The 16,328-nt window shown below is 39.6% G+C and overlaps 2 protein-coding genes across 2 annotated transcripts in view; one reads left to right on the forward strand and one right to left on the reverse strand.

Annotated features, from left to right (window-relative positions):
• The window catches only part of piwil2 (piwi-like RNA-mediated gene silencing 2), a 30,295-nt gene extending 15,899 nt beyond the window's left edge, over nucleotides 1-14,396 (reverse strand). Inside the window, exons 1-14 of the mRNA XM_071918662.1 lie at nucleotides 13,941-14,396; nucleotides 13,763-13,859; nucleotides 9,844-9,949; nucleotides 7,775-7,959; nucleotides 7,082-7,172; nucleotides 6,750-6,860; nucleotides 6,302-6,419; nucleotides 5,844-5,968; nucleotides 5,047-5,127; nucleotides 4,828-4,941; nucleotides 3,503-3,691; nucleotides 3,030-3,114; nucleotides 1,232-1,324; nucleotides 397-537 (exon numbers count right to left, since the gene is read on the reverse strand). Coding sequence (XP_071774763.1) covers nucleotides 397-537; nucleotides 1,232-1,324; nucleotides 3,030-3,114; nucleotides 3,503-3,691; nucleotides 4,828-4,941; nucleotides 5,047-5,127; nucleotides 5,844-5,968; nucleotides 6,302-6,419; nucleotides 6,750-6,860; nucleotides 7,082-7,172; nucleotides 7,775-7,959; nucleotides 9,844-9,949; nucleotides 13,763-13,859; nucleotides 13,941-14,396 — 1,992 coding nt within the window. The remainder of the gene's footprint in view (nucleotides 1-396; nucleotides 538-1,231; nucleotides 1,325-3,029; nucleotides 3,115-3,502; nucleotides 3,692-4,827; nucleotides 4,942-5,046; nucleotides 5,128-5,843; nucleotides 5,969-6,301; nucleotides 6,420-6,749; nucleotides 6,861-7,081; nucleotides 7,173-7,774; nucleotides 7,960-9,843; nucleotides 9,950-13,762; nucleotides 13,860-13,940) is intronic.
• The window catches only part of vamp5 (vesicle-associated membrane protein 5), a 198,088-nt gene that overhangs the window by 120,645 nt on the left and 61,115 nt on the right, over nucleotides 1-16,328 (forward strand). The window lies entirely within an intron of this gene.

Here is a 16,328-nt window from a genome sequence, read left to right on the forward strand (position 1 = left end):
AACGCTATACCAGGATTTCTCAATTTTATGTTTTTGTAATCCTTTAATGAGTTGTACCTTGTCTGTGCTCTCCGCTACTTTTCCCAAAACAAACATAGGAACGGCTCTAATTGGCTAAATGGATAGCGACGAATCCATCCATTCCAGAAAGAAGTTCAAATGTGTTAAAAGTTTCTGTCCATCAAAACGGAGACAGACGCATCAACAGCCCTGTCCGGACAATGGACAGCTGTCTTGAAAATGAACTGAAATGAGTGTACATGGACAGACACAATGGATCAGTGTGGCTGCCCAACTCAGCCATGGGTACCTAGAAAGCCCAAAAAGGATTTTTGTCCTCAATGGATACACAGCATTTTGGAAATTAACTCTTCAAATGTAAATGCAGGGCCTCACCATCAGGATGTTGTTGTCGATGTCCAGTCCCCATCGGCTGAGCTCCTTCAGGCTCTCGGGGTTGGTGCGGATGTTTTTCAAAAGCTGCTTTATGGAGTGTGTGTGCTGTTCAGCACTCACATTGATATGAATGGTTAGGTCCTACAATGGGTGGTAAAGACATTGAGTCTGCAGTCAGGGTTATCACACTTTTTTCATTTTAAATGTTTTCAGACCTGTATCTCCTGACATTAATTCATAATCTCAGTGGTATCGAAAGTATTTCTCTCAGGGGCTAAAAATTCACATTCTAGTAGTAAATGCCCAGACTGGGGTTAGACCGATATATGGGACCAATATGGGCCCCATATACCCTTCACCCTTCCTCACAACTTAAATATGCATGAATATATTTAATTTCTTCCTCTTCTTATCATCAGTTTCAATGAAGGACTTTAGTGACCCATGGTCTACACGCCATTTCCACCCTGACAAGAATTCAAGTCTGGCGGAAACACTGAATACTTGTAATTTTTTGGCATGGAAATGGAAAGATTTTGAATAGCACAAAATCTAGGCTATTGGCAGCTTCAATCCAAAAAAAAATTAAGTATTCCAAACCCTGTATCAGCTGAATCCTAGTTTCCAAATTTCCAGATGTTATCATTTTTCCCCCCATTTTTCTACATTTTTAACAGACCTGGAAATTGTGAAAATAATTTCCCATAGTTTCCCATGTTATAGGTACAGTGTGTAGTTCCTACAACTGTTTAATGTCGGTGGTGTGCTTCATGGTACGTTGATATGAATAACAGCCTCTGGGAAGAAGTACACTGTGCTGACACATCGACCTTACCTTCATGGCTCGGAAGTCCTTCCTCATTTTGTCAGGGATGCCCGTCATGAAGGAGAGCTCTGGCACTAGAAGGATCTCTCCTGTAATTATTTGCTGCAATACATCAATTTGTAGGTTAGTTATTTTTACAGAGTTACATATTTTTTATTGTTGCTTCATATTTTTGTTATCATTTCCTCTTTACATTTAGTATAATGTATCTTATTATCCATCCATCCATCCATTCCATCAGGAGACCTTAGGTCTTCTACTGCTGGTTTGTTAGAAGTACAAAACCCCACTCAAAAGAAGATTGGGGATGCAGCCTTTTTAAACTATGCTCCTAAACTGTGGAACACCCTGCCAAAGTATATTAGAGAGGCGGGCTCTGTAAGCATTTTCAAACGACTGCTAAAAACGTATCTTTTCAGCTTAGCTTTTAAATAGCCTTCATTTTAACTGTTTCTGTTCAGGATCCCAACAGAGCTGACACGGGCAAGTACGAATTTTCATTGGTCTTGTCCGGGTAATGCTTACTTGCACGAGTGAACACTATATGTGGGGGGGACAGAGCTTTACCCTGTATGATTCTCATCCATCTGTGGATGGTGAGGTTTTTGACCAAGAGGAGAATCTATGATTCTCGTCTGCCTTAGGCAGTGAGATCTGACGTAAATATCAGGTCAAGAGTAGAATCAGGAAGGACAGGGGAAAAGAAAATTAAAGAAAAACATATGGGTTCACTCACAATGTGCATCTAAAAGTGGGAGTATTTGTTGTGTTCTTTTATCTTTCTATTTTACTTGATTTGATTCTTTTAATGCAATGCATTTTGCTTGTTCTTTTATATGAATTTTATCTTTTTATCTGTCTTTTATCTGCCTTTTATTGATGTAAAGCACTTTAAGCTGCATGTTGTGTATGAAAGGTGCTATACAAATAAAGGTTATTATTATTATTATGCTCCTGATGGACTAACGGACCATCTATCCATATAGAAAACATATCATAGATGCCTGAGTTGCTGAGTGTAATACCTCAACATGGGACAGCTTGATATGATGAGACTGATTCTGTTGCATTACTGTGTTCTTAATATCATTGTAAAAATACTGTAGCCTTTGATCTAATATCATAGAAAGGCTTGAACTGGGTGGCCCGCCTAGGTAAATTGCTCCCAAATTGTGACTTCACATTGACATCATTGACAACACGTGTGTTTGAGATGGTCAGAAACAGGCGTACCTGCATCACCTGGATAATCTATTAATCATTTCCCATCCAAAATATCAAGCTTATCCCGTTTCATTTGCAAAAAGTGAACGTGAACGCCAAATTTCTACAATTTGCTCCAAACTCGCATGCGTTTAATCGTGTTTGTTAACATGAGTGCAGTGCAAAGACTAGCATACTGTCCCTGTTCACCATTGGATTCCACTGGACACACTGCTGTCAAGGACAAGTAACTAATCCATAATCCACAACAGGCCGTGATGTATTGAAATTAAATCACAATAAAATAACTCCCCACACCGCCCCAAACAACCACCACACGTAAATTGTCAACCTGTGGGAAACACTAAATATTGTAATAGTAGTATTATTATTATTATTATAAAATGCGGTTGATATTCTGTTAACACAGTAATATTCTGATACTCATTCTAGCCACAAGGGGGCATTCTGCTGCAAGAATTCAGATTAGGTCTGCTGAGAAGCCAACCTGAGAGGGCTTTATTTTGCCATTACAGAAATCATGTCTGACCTGTGAGCCTTGAAAGAATGTAATCATGTTGAAATACTTGGTGCAGAGTTTTACCTTCCCTCCAGGCTTGGACCTCTCCTTTGGCCGATGGATGAGCAGAGGCTGGTCCATCTCTTTGATTGTAATTCCGTAATTTTTGCTGTTTGGACATGTTACATAAAATGGGAGCCGATGCAATGGCATAATGACAGCAACAACAACAACCGTAGTAGTAGTAGTAGCAGCAGTAATAGTAGCAGTAGTAGTAATAATGATAGTATAGAACTTTGATTAAAAAAAAACAACCATAAAACCATATTGATTAAGCAATTACAAAGATAAACAGAAATTAACAGCCAGCTATAACGAAGATTACACTTGTACAAGTTGCACTGCTGGCTTCAAAAAGGCCTACACAGCAAAAAAAACATATAACACTGTAAAGGCCAACATTGTAACACACAAATACACAAACATAGCCAGTATAGTTTGTAGTAAAGCCTTTTTTCAGTTCAGTTGTAATGAGTTAATGAACAGAGCAAGCTTACCTATAGTAGTCCACGAAGGTTGTTTTTGAGCCATCAACCAGAGTGAAGGTATCTTTGGGAGACTTGTTCCACTCAATGTCATCAATGCGGTAGGTGCGGTTATTGTACCGGGTGATGACGATGGCGCCGATCAACTCCTTGGTGCATTCGTCTTGGAAGCTTTCTTTACTCTGTTGGTACATCACTCTCCTGGAAGACAGTGGGCATCAAAGATCACGGATTTGCTCTTGTCTGTTGAAAGGGTTTTATAAATAAATTTGATAGCTAGACACTATAAGCCTCTAGCATTTCCCAAGCCGCTTTCCGCTGCCCTCCAACTCACCTCTTACTCTAACCACATGTCCCAAAGGCAGGGTTATAGTAGTTGTGGAATGTATTCACAAATCTGTCTGACAAGACAGATGCACTCAAGAGTGATAAGAGAGCATCTTGCAACCATGCAATTAAATATGTATGAATATATCAAAGAATATGGTGTTTGTACAGCTCTGTGTGGCGTAGTCATGGCATACTGCATGTTTAAAGTTGTATGAACATGTCATTGTACCCATAGTTGAAGCAAGACACATTCTTGATGTGTACAAAAATAGGTTAATTGGAATAAAAAGCAGACAAAAAAAGGACATCATATATAATTCCTCCCCTGTATCACAGACAACTGTGTATGTAATGCTATATCAAAAACTCAAGTGTGAATATATCAGGATTTATTCACACTTTTCCCAATTTCCCCTCAACTTGATTCCCCCTGTATATATTTAATGCTACAAAATGTTACTTATAAAATAATACCAATAATAATAGTAATTTACCAGAGAGGTCAAAGTTGGATTCTGAATGCTTCTTGTCCTCTCCCATGGCAAAACAATGCAATTTCACAGGTCTGTTTGTACATATCCAGTATTAAAGTAGTAAGTAGCAGTAGTAAATAAGAACCCTTCATTAAGCTTTTAGGCCATTAGCCTGAAATTACCCTGTCATTACCTTTGACAAAATAATGGAGTAATTTTGATGCATTTACAAATACCTTTATCTTTTAAGTCTAGATTAAAGGTAAAGGTGTTCAAGTCTCAGACTAGCCTGCCTGAAGATATGATTTGCAAACAACTGAAAATTTATTTTAAGCAATTTGCATTTAACCGATAATTTACTATTCTCATGCTATTGTTAATTAATTTTTTAGGAGTCCAATATAGTTTCAAAATTTTGCCAAGTGGGCCAAAGACATCTGGGTGTTATTGTAGCTATAAGTTCCCTTTAATTATGATTATGGTTTTTATTGCTGCTGTGGCTCCTAGGGCCAGTGAGCTGCTGAGTGAACCAACATGATATCCAGCACAGAGTCGTTGCGGAGAACTTTGTGAGACACATCCACCGAGAAGTACAGTCCTCCATCTGTACGCTTGATACAGGTTGCATAGCCTGGCCACACCTGCAGCCTGCAAAAAGACAACCAGGGTTTTGAAGGAAATGTAGCTGCTAAGTCTCCAAGATATTAGCTGCGGTCTGGCTTCTCAGAGGCGAAAATGTAATTCAATACTCACCGATGTTTTCCGAGAATGACTGCACTTTCTGGATCATAATGATTCCGGCCCACTAGCTTCAATCCCACGATCTTCATTACCCTTGACAAAATAATGGAGAAAAATACTCCTTTCATTTGACCATCCTGAGCTGTCTTTATCTATTTTTTCTTTGAAAGGGGATGGCGGTGGTAGCAGCGTATTTGCTTACAATAATTAGCTGCTTAGGTTACTTCAGTGAAGGGCTTTTAGGATTAAGAGGGAAAATGGACCATTTTCTAAAGCAGTCTGGCTTTGTGTGAAACAGCTCAGGCCTCTCCAGGGAGCACATTTTAGCTTGAAGCTGTGAGTAAACACAATGCATAAGACATCATGTGGAGAAAAAAGAGGGGATTAACTTATTAGCCACGACACGAATGTGCTTCGACCTCACTCTCACACAGATAGCACTGGACTGGCCACGCTGTTTTCTTTATCAAAAGCTTGGGCACAAAGTCCAAAACTGATTTAAATCATGTCATTGTGGATGGGAGTAGGTTTTGGTCGGTGTTCAATATGATGAATGCTGATAGGGGCAGAGCCATATGACTGTCAACTCACTATATATTTGAAAGGTACTTGATGCAACAACAAATACTCTGATATGTGAAATGACACTGGATCTGTAAAATGTGTAGTTACACGTGTATTGAGACTCAAGTTTGTCTCGATACTCAGAATATATTATATTACTATATTCAGAATTTCTATGCAATCCCAAACTTTAAGATTATCAAACTCAGTTTCCATACTTTAGTGTAGGAACCCTGTTACTATACCTCCTAAGCACCACATTATAGAAGGGGATGCACAGATCTGAGTTGGGTGGCAGAATCTTCGTCATCTGGATTTTGATTTCTATTTCCTCATTGTCAGTGCGTCTCAAACTCTTCAGGACAACCACCTGCACAAGGACCAGATAACACACGATCCAAAAACCAGGGTTAAGTCCCAGGTTCTGACACATTTTCTACTGTAAATTCTACACAATGAAAATTCAATACCTGAAAACTGACCATTTTCCATAGTTTTTAGATCTGTGTAGGAACGTTGTGAGTCTCTGGACGCACTCTTACATTCAAATCAACTCGAAATTACAAGACACTTCCTCATGAAATTAATTTGAGTAAAATTCATGCTGTGGGTGCTTGACAGCTTCAGCTAACATCAAACCTGTGCTACAATAGACAAAACAACTTAGTCATTCAACCAGACAGGAGATAACTGTGATACCTACATCGTTCAGCTTGACAGGCAGGTAAAGTATTGAGCCATCAAAAGCCACTACTTCTCCTGTGGTCGATCGGTGGTCTTTCATCATGCCGAAACGCATTGCCATTGACTCAATATTTGGGCTGAAAGATATCATTGGAAACACAAATTACTTCTGACAACATAAATAGGATTCACATTCACAATTACCAGTATTGATTGCCATTATAGAGTAAAAAAAATGTTGCTTTAGAATGGCCTAGCGGTACCAAGCACGGTTCCTCTATAATTTTATTCAATTGTAAACATTAGGACTACAACTTACGTTTCATTGGGAAATTTGTCTAAATTATAGTCTTACTATAATTTATTGTAGTTATTTTAATTTCTCATTTCCTCCAGTCATTTTTGCTGAAAGACTGCTGAATTAATACAAAGTAAACAGAGTAATGAATGAGATGTGTCACACTTACGTGAAGGTAACGTGGTATTGATAAACGGCCTCATTCTTGCAGCAAATGGGGATGTGGTTTGAGCCAATAGTTAGAGGGTGTCCTTTTGTACCAGCTTTATTAAGCGGTTCACTGACCAGGGAAGAGTATACATAAACATGCATGGATGTATTTACAACATCATAAGACACACAACAGCACAACCTGTATTTGACCATGTAGTCCGCTTTTTTCAAGAGACCTGGCCAAGAGAGCAGCATCATGACAAACAACATACAATAATATATACAAGCAAACATACAAGGTATAACATAACATGTATAAGGTAAATGCACAGTAGAAATTATACTTACTGAGCTGCCTCCATTTTCAGTTCTACCTTAGCTGGTGCACCAGTAGGAAGCTGCGGGACCTCTTTAATGGGGGGCGGAGGGGGCATGGTCCCTACACATTTTGTGCATTTTAAAATTTCATACTTTTCCATACCTCTTTTTTTATTATACAAATTCAGTTTCCATCCAAGTATTTTTATGCAAATGATGTATTGAATTAGAAAAGCTGAAGAGAAATGGCAAATTTTGATCAAAACAAAAGTATGCGATAAATATTGATGGAAACACATTTGTCAAAGCTAATGATGTAGACTTAGTTCAATCTCATTGCTCAACATTTGTCTTAGGATATTGTGAAACACTGTAAAGTATCAGTCCATTACAACCTCCCAGAAATGTCATACTCGTCTGTCGCCCATCTGGTTGTATGGCCATTAGTTGGTGAATTAGAATATCGCCATATTGACGTGCATTTGTTTTCATCTTTGGATGAAAGTATGAAATATGCCCAACATTAGCTGACACAAAAGAAAACAACTGCTAATACAATTTTTGCAGTGGATATGTTTTGTTCCTGATTTTTAGGAAGCCTATTTATATCTGCTTACTACTGCTGACTACTGTCAGTTGTGTACAAAGTTGTGTATTTTTCCATACACATTCCCTGGGCTGAAGACCTCGAAAATTGCCACAATCATTTTTCATTTTCCATACCTGCGTAGGAACTCTGAGGCCATAGAGGTGCTGGTGGGTCGGAGGTTGGAGCAACAGATTGAACGGGAGCTGGAGGTAAAGCGGGAGGTAAAGGGGGTCCTCTTCCTACTCCCAGCAGAGGCAGAGGCATCGCTGCTCTTCCAATCCCCACCATTGTCTGAGGGGACAGGCCTCGGCCAAGGAAACTGCAACAAGTCAAATTCAATGACAGCCAGGGCTGGATATCAGCTGAGAATTTATCAATACTGATAAATGGTTCCAATACTTCAATATCAATACCAGTTCTAAAATTATACTTGAAGATACCTGATACCTTTCTTTGTTGAATGGAGCTACATTTCATTATGCAAAAATGGAAATCATTTTCTGTTTAACATATATACATGCCCTCTGCCTTTCTAATTTAGATCAGGACCCTGTTCAATTGATTTCTTCGTAAAAACACCTGTAACCAAGAACAAAACTTCTGATGCCATAAAACTGATATCAAACATTATTTGTTGCTTTATGAACCTGGAGACTTGAGTAGTAGTAACCACTGTGAGAAATTGGGTCAATCCTGATGAATGAACTCTGCACACTCATTTCAATCAACAGCTGCTCTTATATGTTTATAGCCTAGGTGCAAAAAGTGCTCCACTACATAACTATTGCAAGAAATACACCAACCATCCTGGATAGAAAAGGAGGACGAAATCAAGTTATAATCTGAATGCAGTGGTTAGTCAGATTACCATCTTCATGGCCTGTAAAAAGACTGAATGAGCGTAGGACAAACCAATAAAAAAAAACTCTGGGGAGGAAATAAAGAGGAATGTGTGAACTAGTTTAGGGATGCACAGCTGAGATAAATAAAAATTTAATTTTCGAACCACCAGAGACTGCAATTGTTTCCAAGAGGGAAAGGCATACACCTAAGCTTTAAACAAGTACTGTGGTGTTGAGCAGAATCCCCTGGCCTACAAATCAAGCTGCATGTTGGATGAAATATTTAATTTGAATCAAAACGACCAAATATTAAGCATTGACGTCTCATTTTCTTTTGCCAGTTTTGTGTAAAAACTAACAGAAAGAAAATTTAGAAAAGCTGTGTATACTGCAGGTCATATTACAATCAAAATATTCAGCGAAATAGATTTGTTGTCTTGCAGCCATACACTGCATCAGTCTCTGTCAATCATGAATCATGCAGCCTTCCTGGATTACAGAAGCACTTGCCTCCTGGCCTGTGCACTGAGTACCAGATTACAAGTAAACAGGCCACAAGGGACCACAAAAAATTGTAAATCCAGTAATCAGTGCAGATACAATTCAATACTAAATAGACAACTCTTCTCATATGGGTGCCTAGCATAAAATCTTCTCAAATGGGGGTCTCTGGCCTTAATGTGTGTCTATTTGGGGGTCCGTGACACACTCATACCCATTTCTTTTGGGATGAGTTTCTATTCTAGGATGTGACCCGCATCATGTACCATTATGAACGGACACCAATGTCAAAAAGACACGTGCTTTAAGTAACAATAACAAAAGACATTACATCCAATTTTGTATTTATGCATCTCACATGGTTTGGTTATGTATGTGCCTTCAAGTTTTGACTGAACTGAGTCGTCTCCCCAAATACCAATCACGTCAGCTATTTGGCTTTTTTTTTTTTTTTACATTGCTGTGTCTTCTTGTACTCCATGCCAACACTGCTCAGTCAAGTTTATGACACTTGTCTCGGGTGAATTATATTGAGATTTACTTATTGTCATGGCAAAGCTGATGAATTGCAAATTTGAGCATTCAAATACACGTCGCTGGTGGTCACATGCCTCAGGATCCTATTTTGTACTGCATATCCATGTGGTCCAGATCAAAATTAGGAAAAAAAAAAAAAAAAAGACTCCATTCAGCTTTTTGCTGTTTACACCAATTAAAAGCATCAGATCTGTGTCACATGTATGGGGAAAAAAGAAACAGAATTGGGACACTTTCAGCTGCGTGGTGTACGTAGCCATAAAAACATTGAGAAGCCCTGCTGTAGTCAAAGAATGGGATCTGGTCACTCCCCTGTCTCCTACCTGCTGCCTCTGCCCATCACCTCCTCAGGTTGGCCAATGCTTCCTCGGCTACTGATGACAGGCCACTGCTTCAACTCTGCTCCAAAATCTCCAGATGCCCCCCTTCCTGCAACAAAATGTAACACCCAATTTCTCAATTATGGCGAATGGTTTTTATGTACCTATTCTGTGCTTTTGATCAAATCAAAACCAAAGGTGCAATTTAGGAAGAATTGATGTTGACTGTCATGTGCTTTGAACTCACAGGATGGAGTCATAGACTAAGTTGTAGAATGCCTGATCACCACTGATCTTTGGTGATTTCAAATACCCTTAAGCTTTAAAAAAAATAAAAATAAATAAATAAATAATAAACAGGGACACACAGGCAACAAAAGAAACCATAGAGCCACTGAGCAACAACTCAGTGCCATGTAATTCCAAAAAACAAATCCCTTAGTGGCGATACAACATGGTGGAAAGTATTATTAGTATACAACATACATGCAATGCACAGCGGATAGGGCAATTAAAATTTTTCAGTGCAAAACATTGATTATTATTTAATTTCATCTTTCATCTACCAAAAGTAGATGGGCAATTCTACAGGGAGCTGCGGATGTTTTCATTCATGTTTAATTGACGTGAGTTTTTTACAATATTTTTCTCCCATCTCAGCCACAGACTGCTGAATTTAAATCAAGAAATGGCGTGTGACTGTACATAAAAACATGAGCTTGTATTACAACCAGCATACACAGTGCACATTTCAAAATAAGAGTGATGCAGACCAATGTTGATAACTACTCAACTGTGACCAACAGCCTCAACACATCATTCATATTCATTTATCCATTTGTATTAACTACCATCTTAAGGTCATTATGACTAGCTACAGTTGAGCAGTGATGAAATCTACTATTCTGTATCTGAAACTTCAAGCTTTTGAGTGACTTTTTATGCATGTTTTACAGTGCCTATAAAAAGTACTATTGACTATTTGCACATTTTCTTGTGCTACAAAATTAGTTCAAAATACCTTTGTTGTGGAGTGTGAGTTTTGGTGTGGAATCTATGCAAAGTAGTCATTTTCTATCAAAAAGGAAGTTTAAGAAATTCATGTGAAGGTATAAAATTCCAACAACTGAAAAATTTTGTTTGCCAAAGTATTCACACCTTCTATGTACATTTCATAACATATTGTTCATACTTTATCTTTAACAGGCATGTGATTGGCAAAGGACAAAAAAGCAGGAAAATATACGGACCGCAGAGCATGGGATCACACTTGATTCAGTTTAACTCAAAGATAATATATGATAGGCTGCACCACTGCAAATTATTTAGCTAAAGCTAATATTTAGTTACAGTTAATCAAACAACAATAGATAGCTACATATTCCTTCACTCTCCTTGCCCTGCTAGGTAGCAATAGTTACACTAGGCTATAGTAATTTCAGTTACAACGATGGCTCATGTGAAAATGACAATATTTCCGTCTGTTTACTAGTTAAATTCACCTGAACATGTTGCTTTATCACTCACATTGGGCTGAAAATAAGACTAGACTATAAGACTACTGTCTAGATGATTCTTTCTCGACAGTTTCACAACACAACCTGTCAACTCCGCGGCTCAAATTGAACTGTCTGTACCTGTCATTTGATTGTGTGTTTGTTTAACGTGGCCCAGCTTCCCGGTTGGGTGGAGTTTTCCGTTTTTAAGCACTGTGATTGGCTCGAAGGTCCAAACACCGCCCAGCCGGCAAACTATGGTGTTAAAACGAAATGAACCAGTTGTTTAAATGCTGTTTATTTTTTCAGATCTGGAACGTGCGTTCCTTCGTCAAATTCACTCTCGGAACGCTGTTCTGATGCTTTTTTCCTCTGTGAAAAGATACAGGGCTAATCAAAAAATATTCCCAACCGGTCCACAGTTAGAGCGGCCCGATGTCCCGATGGCCAGTCCATCCCTGAATGCAGGTACGTGTGCCCCCCGCCCTCGGATTTGCTGAAAACTCCAAATGCGCTATATTCTCTAAAATGATTAAATATCAATAATAAATGGCTTACACATTTCTTGATTAGGCTAAATGATATCTTAGTGCCATGAAGAGAGATGAAATGGGGGATGGCAGTTTTACAAAGGGGATGGTTTTTGACAATTGTTATTTCAAGGGGGATGGCATCCCCTCGCATCCACCCTCAAATTGACCCATGAGTATGACCCATGACAAGAACTTATTGTTGTATCACACACCCACAGTGAAATGAAGAAACTTCAGTTTTTATATCTGTTCCAAGATGTCACTCCATGAGCAGTCCGAGTTATTGTTAAATCTTTTTTCAAACTTGTTCTAATTTTACTTTCCTTGCCAGAAAGTCTCATATCAGGTCCCTTCAAAACATCTTAGGATTTAAGGATATAGGGAGTTTTCTGCTTCAGAAGCGTGGTGCAGTGTGGAATACTTGCTTCACTTATGGATGACATTTGATTCCAGTTTCTTGTATTTCAAGGAAAAAATAGATCACTATATGTGAAAACAGAGATGGTGCATTCACAGTGGACTTTATCCTCGAATTGAAGTGAAATCCCAATATAGCACTGTGTTTATCAGATTGTTCGTATGGCTGCACGACATTCCTGGCCTATCCATGTGTGAATAAATCATAGTTTTATCCAAACACAGTAATTACATGTCAGGTTGTGCTTGATGACTGTGGTGCTGACGCACCTATTGCCACTGGTAGCGCATCAAAGTTTTTTCATTGCAGCAGCATAGGCTCTGCCTTCTGTCCAATATATTAAACTTGTTCTAATCTATGATCATGGGCTGTGAAATTTAAAATACAATGTCAGAAATGAACTGCCAAAGCCAGATGGATGACATGCCCAAGCGACTAACGTTCTGCTGACTGCTGCAAATTGGCTCATACGTTTTACGGCAACCCCTTTCCTGATCTGGTGTTGAGTTTTGTTGTTGTTGTTCAGGCAGTTGAAACAGGGATCAGCCGATCACCGATGACCTACTTGGAACTAGATATGCACCAATATGGTTTGTTGAGGCTGATACTGCCTTTCTTAAGATAATTAAGTGGTTTTTAAACAAAAGACCAAGTTTGTTTCATAAAAAAAAATGCCAATTCCACAATTGGCCAAAAATGGGCATTAAAAATATTTGCAGTCGGCTAATAATAATAAAATATTCTGTTGAGATAGCGGTGCATCCCTACTTAGAACGTTTGTCGATCGGTGCACCCCTAAATTGGACAAAACAGAAAATACTGAAAGCTGCACCTTCTATGTTTTCACATATAGTGACGAAAGGATAATTATACTGTATATGAACGTTAAAAGGAGGCGAATACTCTCTGTAACACTGTATAGAGACAAGTGGAAGACATTGCATCAGAACCGATTTTTGGCCACTTGCTTTTTGCTGCATGGCACACTTAAGATTTCCTCCCAGGTTTTACATTGCCCACGTTCAGACTAAAGACATTATTAAATCCAAATGAACAGCAGCAACATCTTGAGGTCTTTTGGACTATTGGCATATGAGTCACCTTTGTTTACTTAACTTACTTTCAAATTTCATTGTTTCCTAATTATATGTAGCATTATTGCTAGGGTTTTTAGTTTTGGTACCACATCCATCTATGTTCCAATTAAAGAAACTAATGCAGGTTGCAGTGCTAAAAATGTTTTGCCTTTGATATTTTCATAACAAATGCAGTAATTCTAATTATGAGGACTATACTTATTTTTGTTATAGAGTGAAAATAGTTTCAATTGAACTGATATTTTACATTTCCTATGTTCGTTTGCAGTGGTGGAAATTATCTTGCTTTGGTGGAGCAAAACTGCTTAATGAATACAGAGGAAACACTGAATGCGATCCAACAGATTCATCTTAATTCTACACTTTTCATATACATACCCACTGGCGGCGCTCCTCGCCCCCATGAGGGCTCAATGCCCATGCCTCTAAACATTGACACCAGAGTTGATCCTTCACCCTGGGTAGGCATGTCAACCTGTGAACACACAAAAAAACATACCAGTTCTGAATATAGGAGAAAACTTTTAAAACTTGCAAATGACTAGGCTATACAAACATTCTTGGTTACAACCTCCTCTTTCATCTTCGAACTCAGTGTCTCTTCTGTCAGGTCTTGCTTCATGGGTTCACATGGCGGTGCGTGCCCATGCTGCGGCTCCAAAGCAGGCAGGATCGCTCCCCTTGCCACCCCTACCCTTGGTTCAGCTGCTGAGAGGAGCAGCCCTCTGGCTCGGCCCAGTCCCCCATCATCAGGTGGCGCAGGGCGCCCTCTGGCAAATCCAATCAGGGGTTCAGTCATAGGGGGAGTTGCTCCTCGCCCGAATTGCACTAGTGGTTTATCACCAAGGGCGGTGAAACTTCCGGCTCGTCCTACACCAGGCCCCTCTGTGGGGGTCTGCAGTCCTCTACCACGTCCTACAGCCGGCTCCTGAGGCTGGAGTCCTCTTCCCCGCCCCTGCAGCCAAGGCATGCCCATTGCACCAGGGAGTCCAGGAGGCTTGTTTGGGTCCATCCCGGCAACTTCTCAAATATGTCTGAGTTGTAAATAAAATAAGTTGACTGTTGGGGGAAAAACAAATACGAAGTCTCATGAGCAGTCTTCCAAAGAAGGCTAGGCATGTCAATGTCAAGATAGCCTTGGGTATCAACTGTAGGCTGGGATCATACTTGATCTGCAACACATGTTGTTGCCCACTGTGTGCAGAGTTCTATGCTGGCTCAAACATACAGAGATCAGACTGATTAGACGTGCTTTTCGATTGTTGTGTTCATGGTTTATCAACCATAAATAGAATAAATCTAACACATGTAGCTGCTGCATCTATTTGGACTAGTGGCCTCAGCTAGGAAATCCAACAGTATCCCTCTCCGTGCAAGAGAGGAGAGGGATACACCAAACTGCATTCAAAAGCCTTGTAATGTAATGTGGCCTTGCTTAGCATAAGTACATACCTCATAAAATAATCAAGACATTTTCTGAGTCTTTAAGACCAGGGGCCCTATCTTACACCCGGCGCAAAGCAGCGCAAAGCGCAGCGCAAGTGTCATTGCTAGTTTCCAACTGACGCAGTTGTCATTTTCACACCCAGCGCCCACGTTGTTTAAATAGCAAATGTACTTGCGCCCATCTGTGCGCCCATGGGCGTGTTGGTCTTAAAATGAGGTGTGGTCAGGCGCATTGCTATCTTGAGGCAGCGGAAAGCGATTGCGCCATTGACCAACAAGAACCTGGTCTAAAGTCAATGGCGCAGTATTTTCCTGCTATTTAAAGGGCGCATTATTCAGATAGTAAGATGCACCTACATCTGTTGTGTTACACAAACTCAAAAACTAATAATAATATGATGCCCATTGTTATTGCCACAATGAACCACAGCATCAATCAGTTCTCTCTCTCTCAAACACACAATGTTACCATGCTAAATAGAAAAATAGGATCATCTACTATGAAAATTTGCACTTTACTTTGTTCCTGACATGCATTGTTACCAAATTGCCATATGCTTTCACCATTACGCAATGCCAAATACTACATGTCCCTCTCACCATTACGCAATGCCAAATGCGCAACGTTAACCATCATCACACATTGCCAATTGCTAAATATGCAACCTACAACCAAGAAAAATAACACAGTAAATATGTAAAAAGCACAGCCCAGCAAAAAGTCATGAAAATAAACTGTAAAGGCATCTTACCTTCACCCGACGCACAACATAGGCCTACCTGATGCACACACACATCGCCCTTGATAGGTCAATAGCCTACATACATATTTTCTGTACCCTATAGAAACATAGCGCTGTTAATTCAGAACCGACAGACAGTTACCGACGGTTGGCGCAGTATCTTCCTGACCCAGGTATCGTAAATGTGCCTTTTGTTTTTGTAAAGAGTGAACATAACCACGCACTCAACATTTCACATTAATTCGATGTGAATAAAAAACGCATAGACAAGTTCTGTATTCTTGTTTTCTGACTCGGGGGATCAGACAGTGTGAGACCGCGTTGAAGAGGAGGCTGTAGAGGACGCTGCGCCTGGCACCGGCGTCTCCAATGCGCCCCGTGCGTCATAACGCATCAGTATTTATTACCTTGAGACATCCAGTCCAAAAGCCTAACACCTTGAATTTGTTGGATTTAATTGTGACAAACTGGGTCTAAAAGACTGTAATGCACTTAGGCTACTTGAGACTAATTCACACCATGTCAGCCTATAGATGCTTTTTGGACGTTCGTTTCTCCAACTTGCCGAATCCGCCATTTAAATAGCAATGCGCCAAGGTGCAAGCGCACCTGGCGCAGGCCTCTCTTCCTGTCTTTCTCAAAAAACAGACACACAATTCTCATTCATAATTTCCCTTTGAAGAATAATATACTAGGCATTTTACTGCAATCAGCTGAATTTAATATAGGCCAATAAATATTTTAACTATGCACAG

This window comes from Centroberyx gerrardi, chromosome 8 (genome assembly GCF_048128805.1).
Source record: "Centroberyx gerrardi isolate f3 chromosome 8, fCenGer3.hap1.cur.20231027, whole genome shotgun sequence".
NCBI lineage: Eukaryota > Metazoa > Chordata > Actinopteri > Beryciformes > Berycidae > Centroberyx > Centroberyx gerrardi.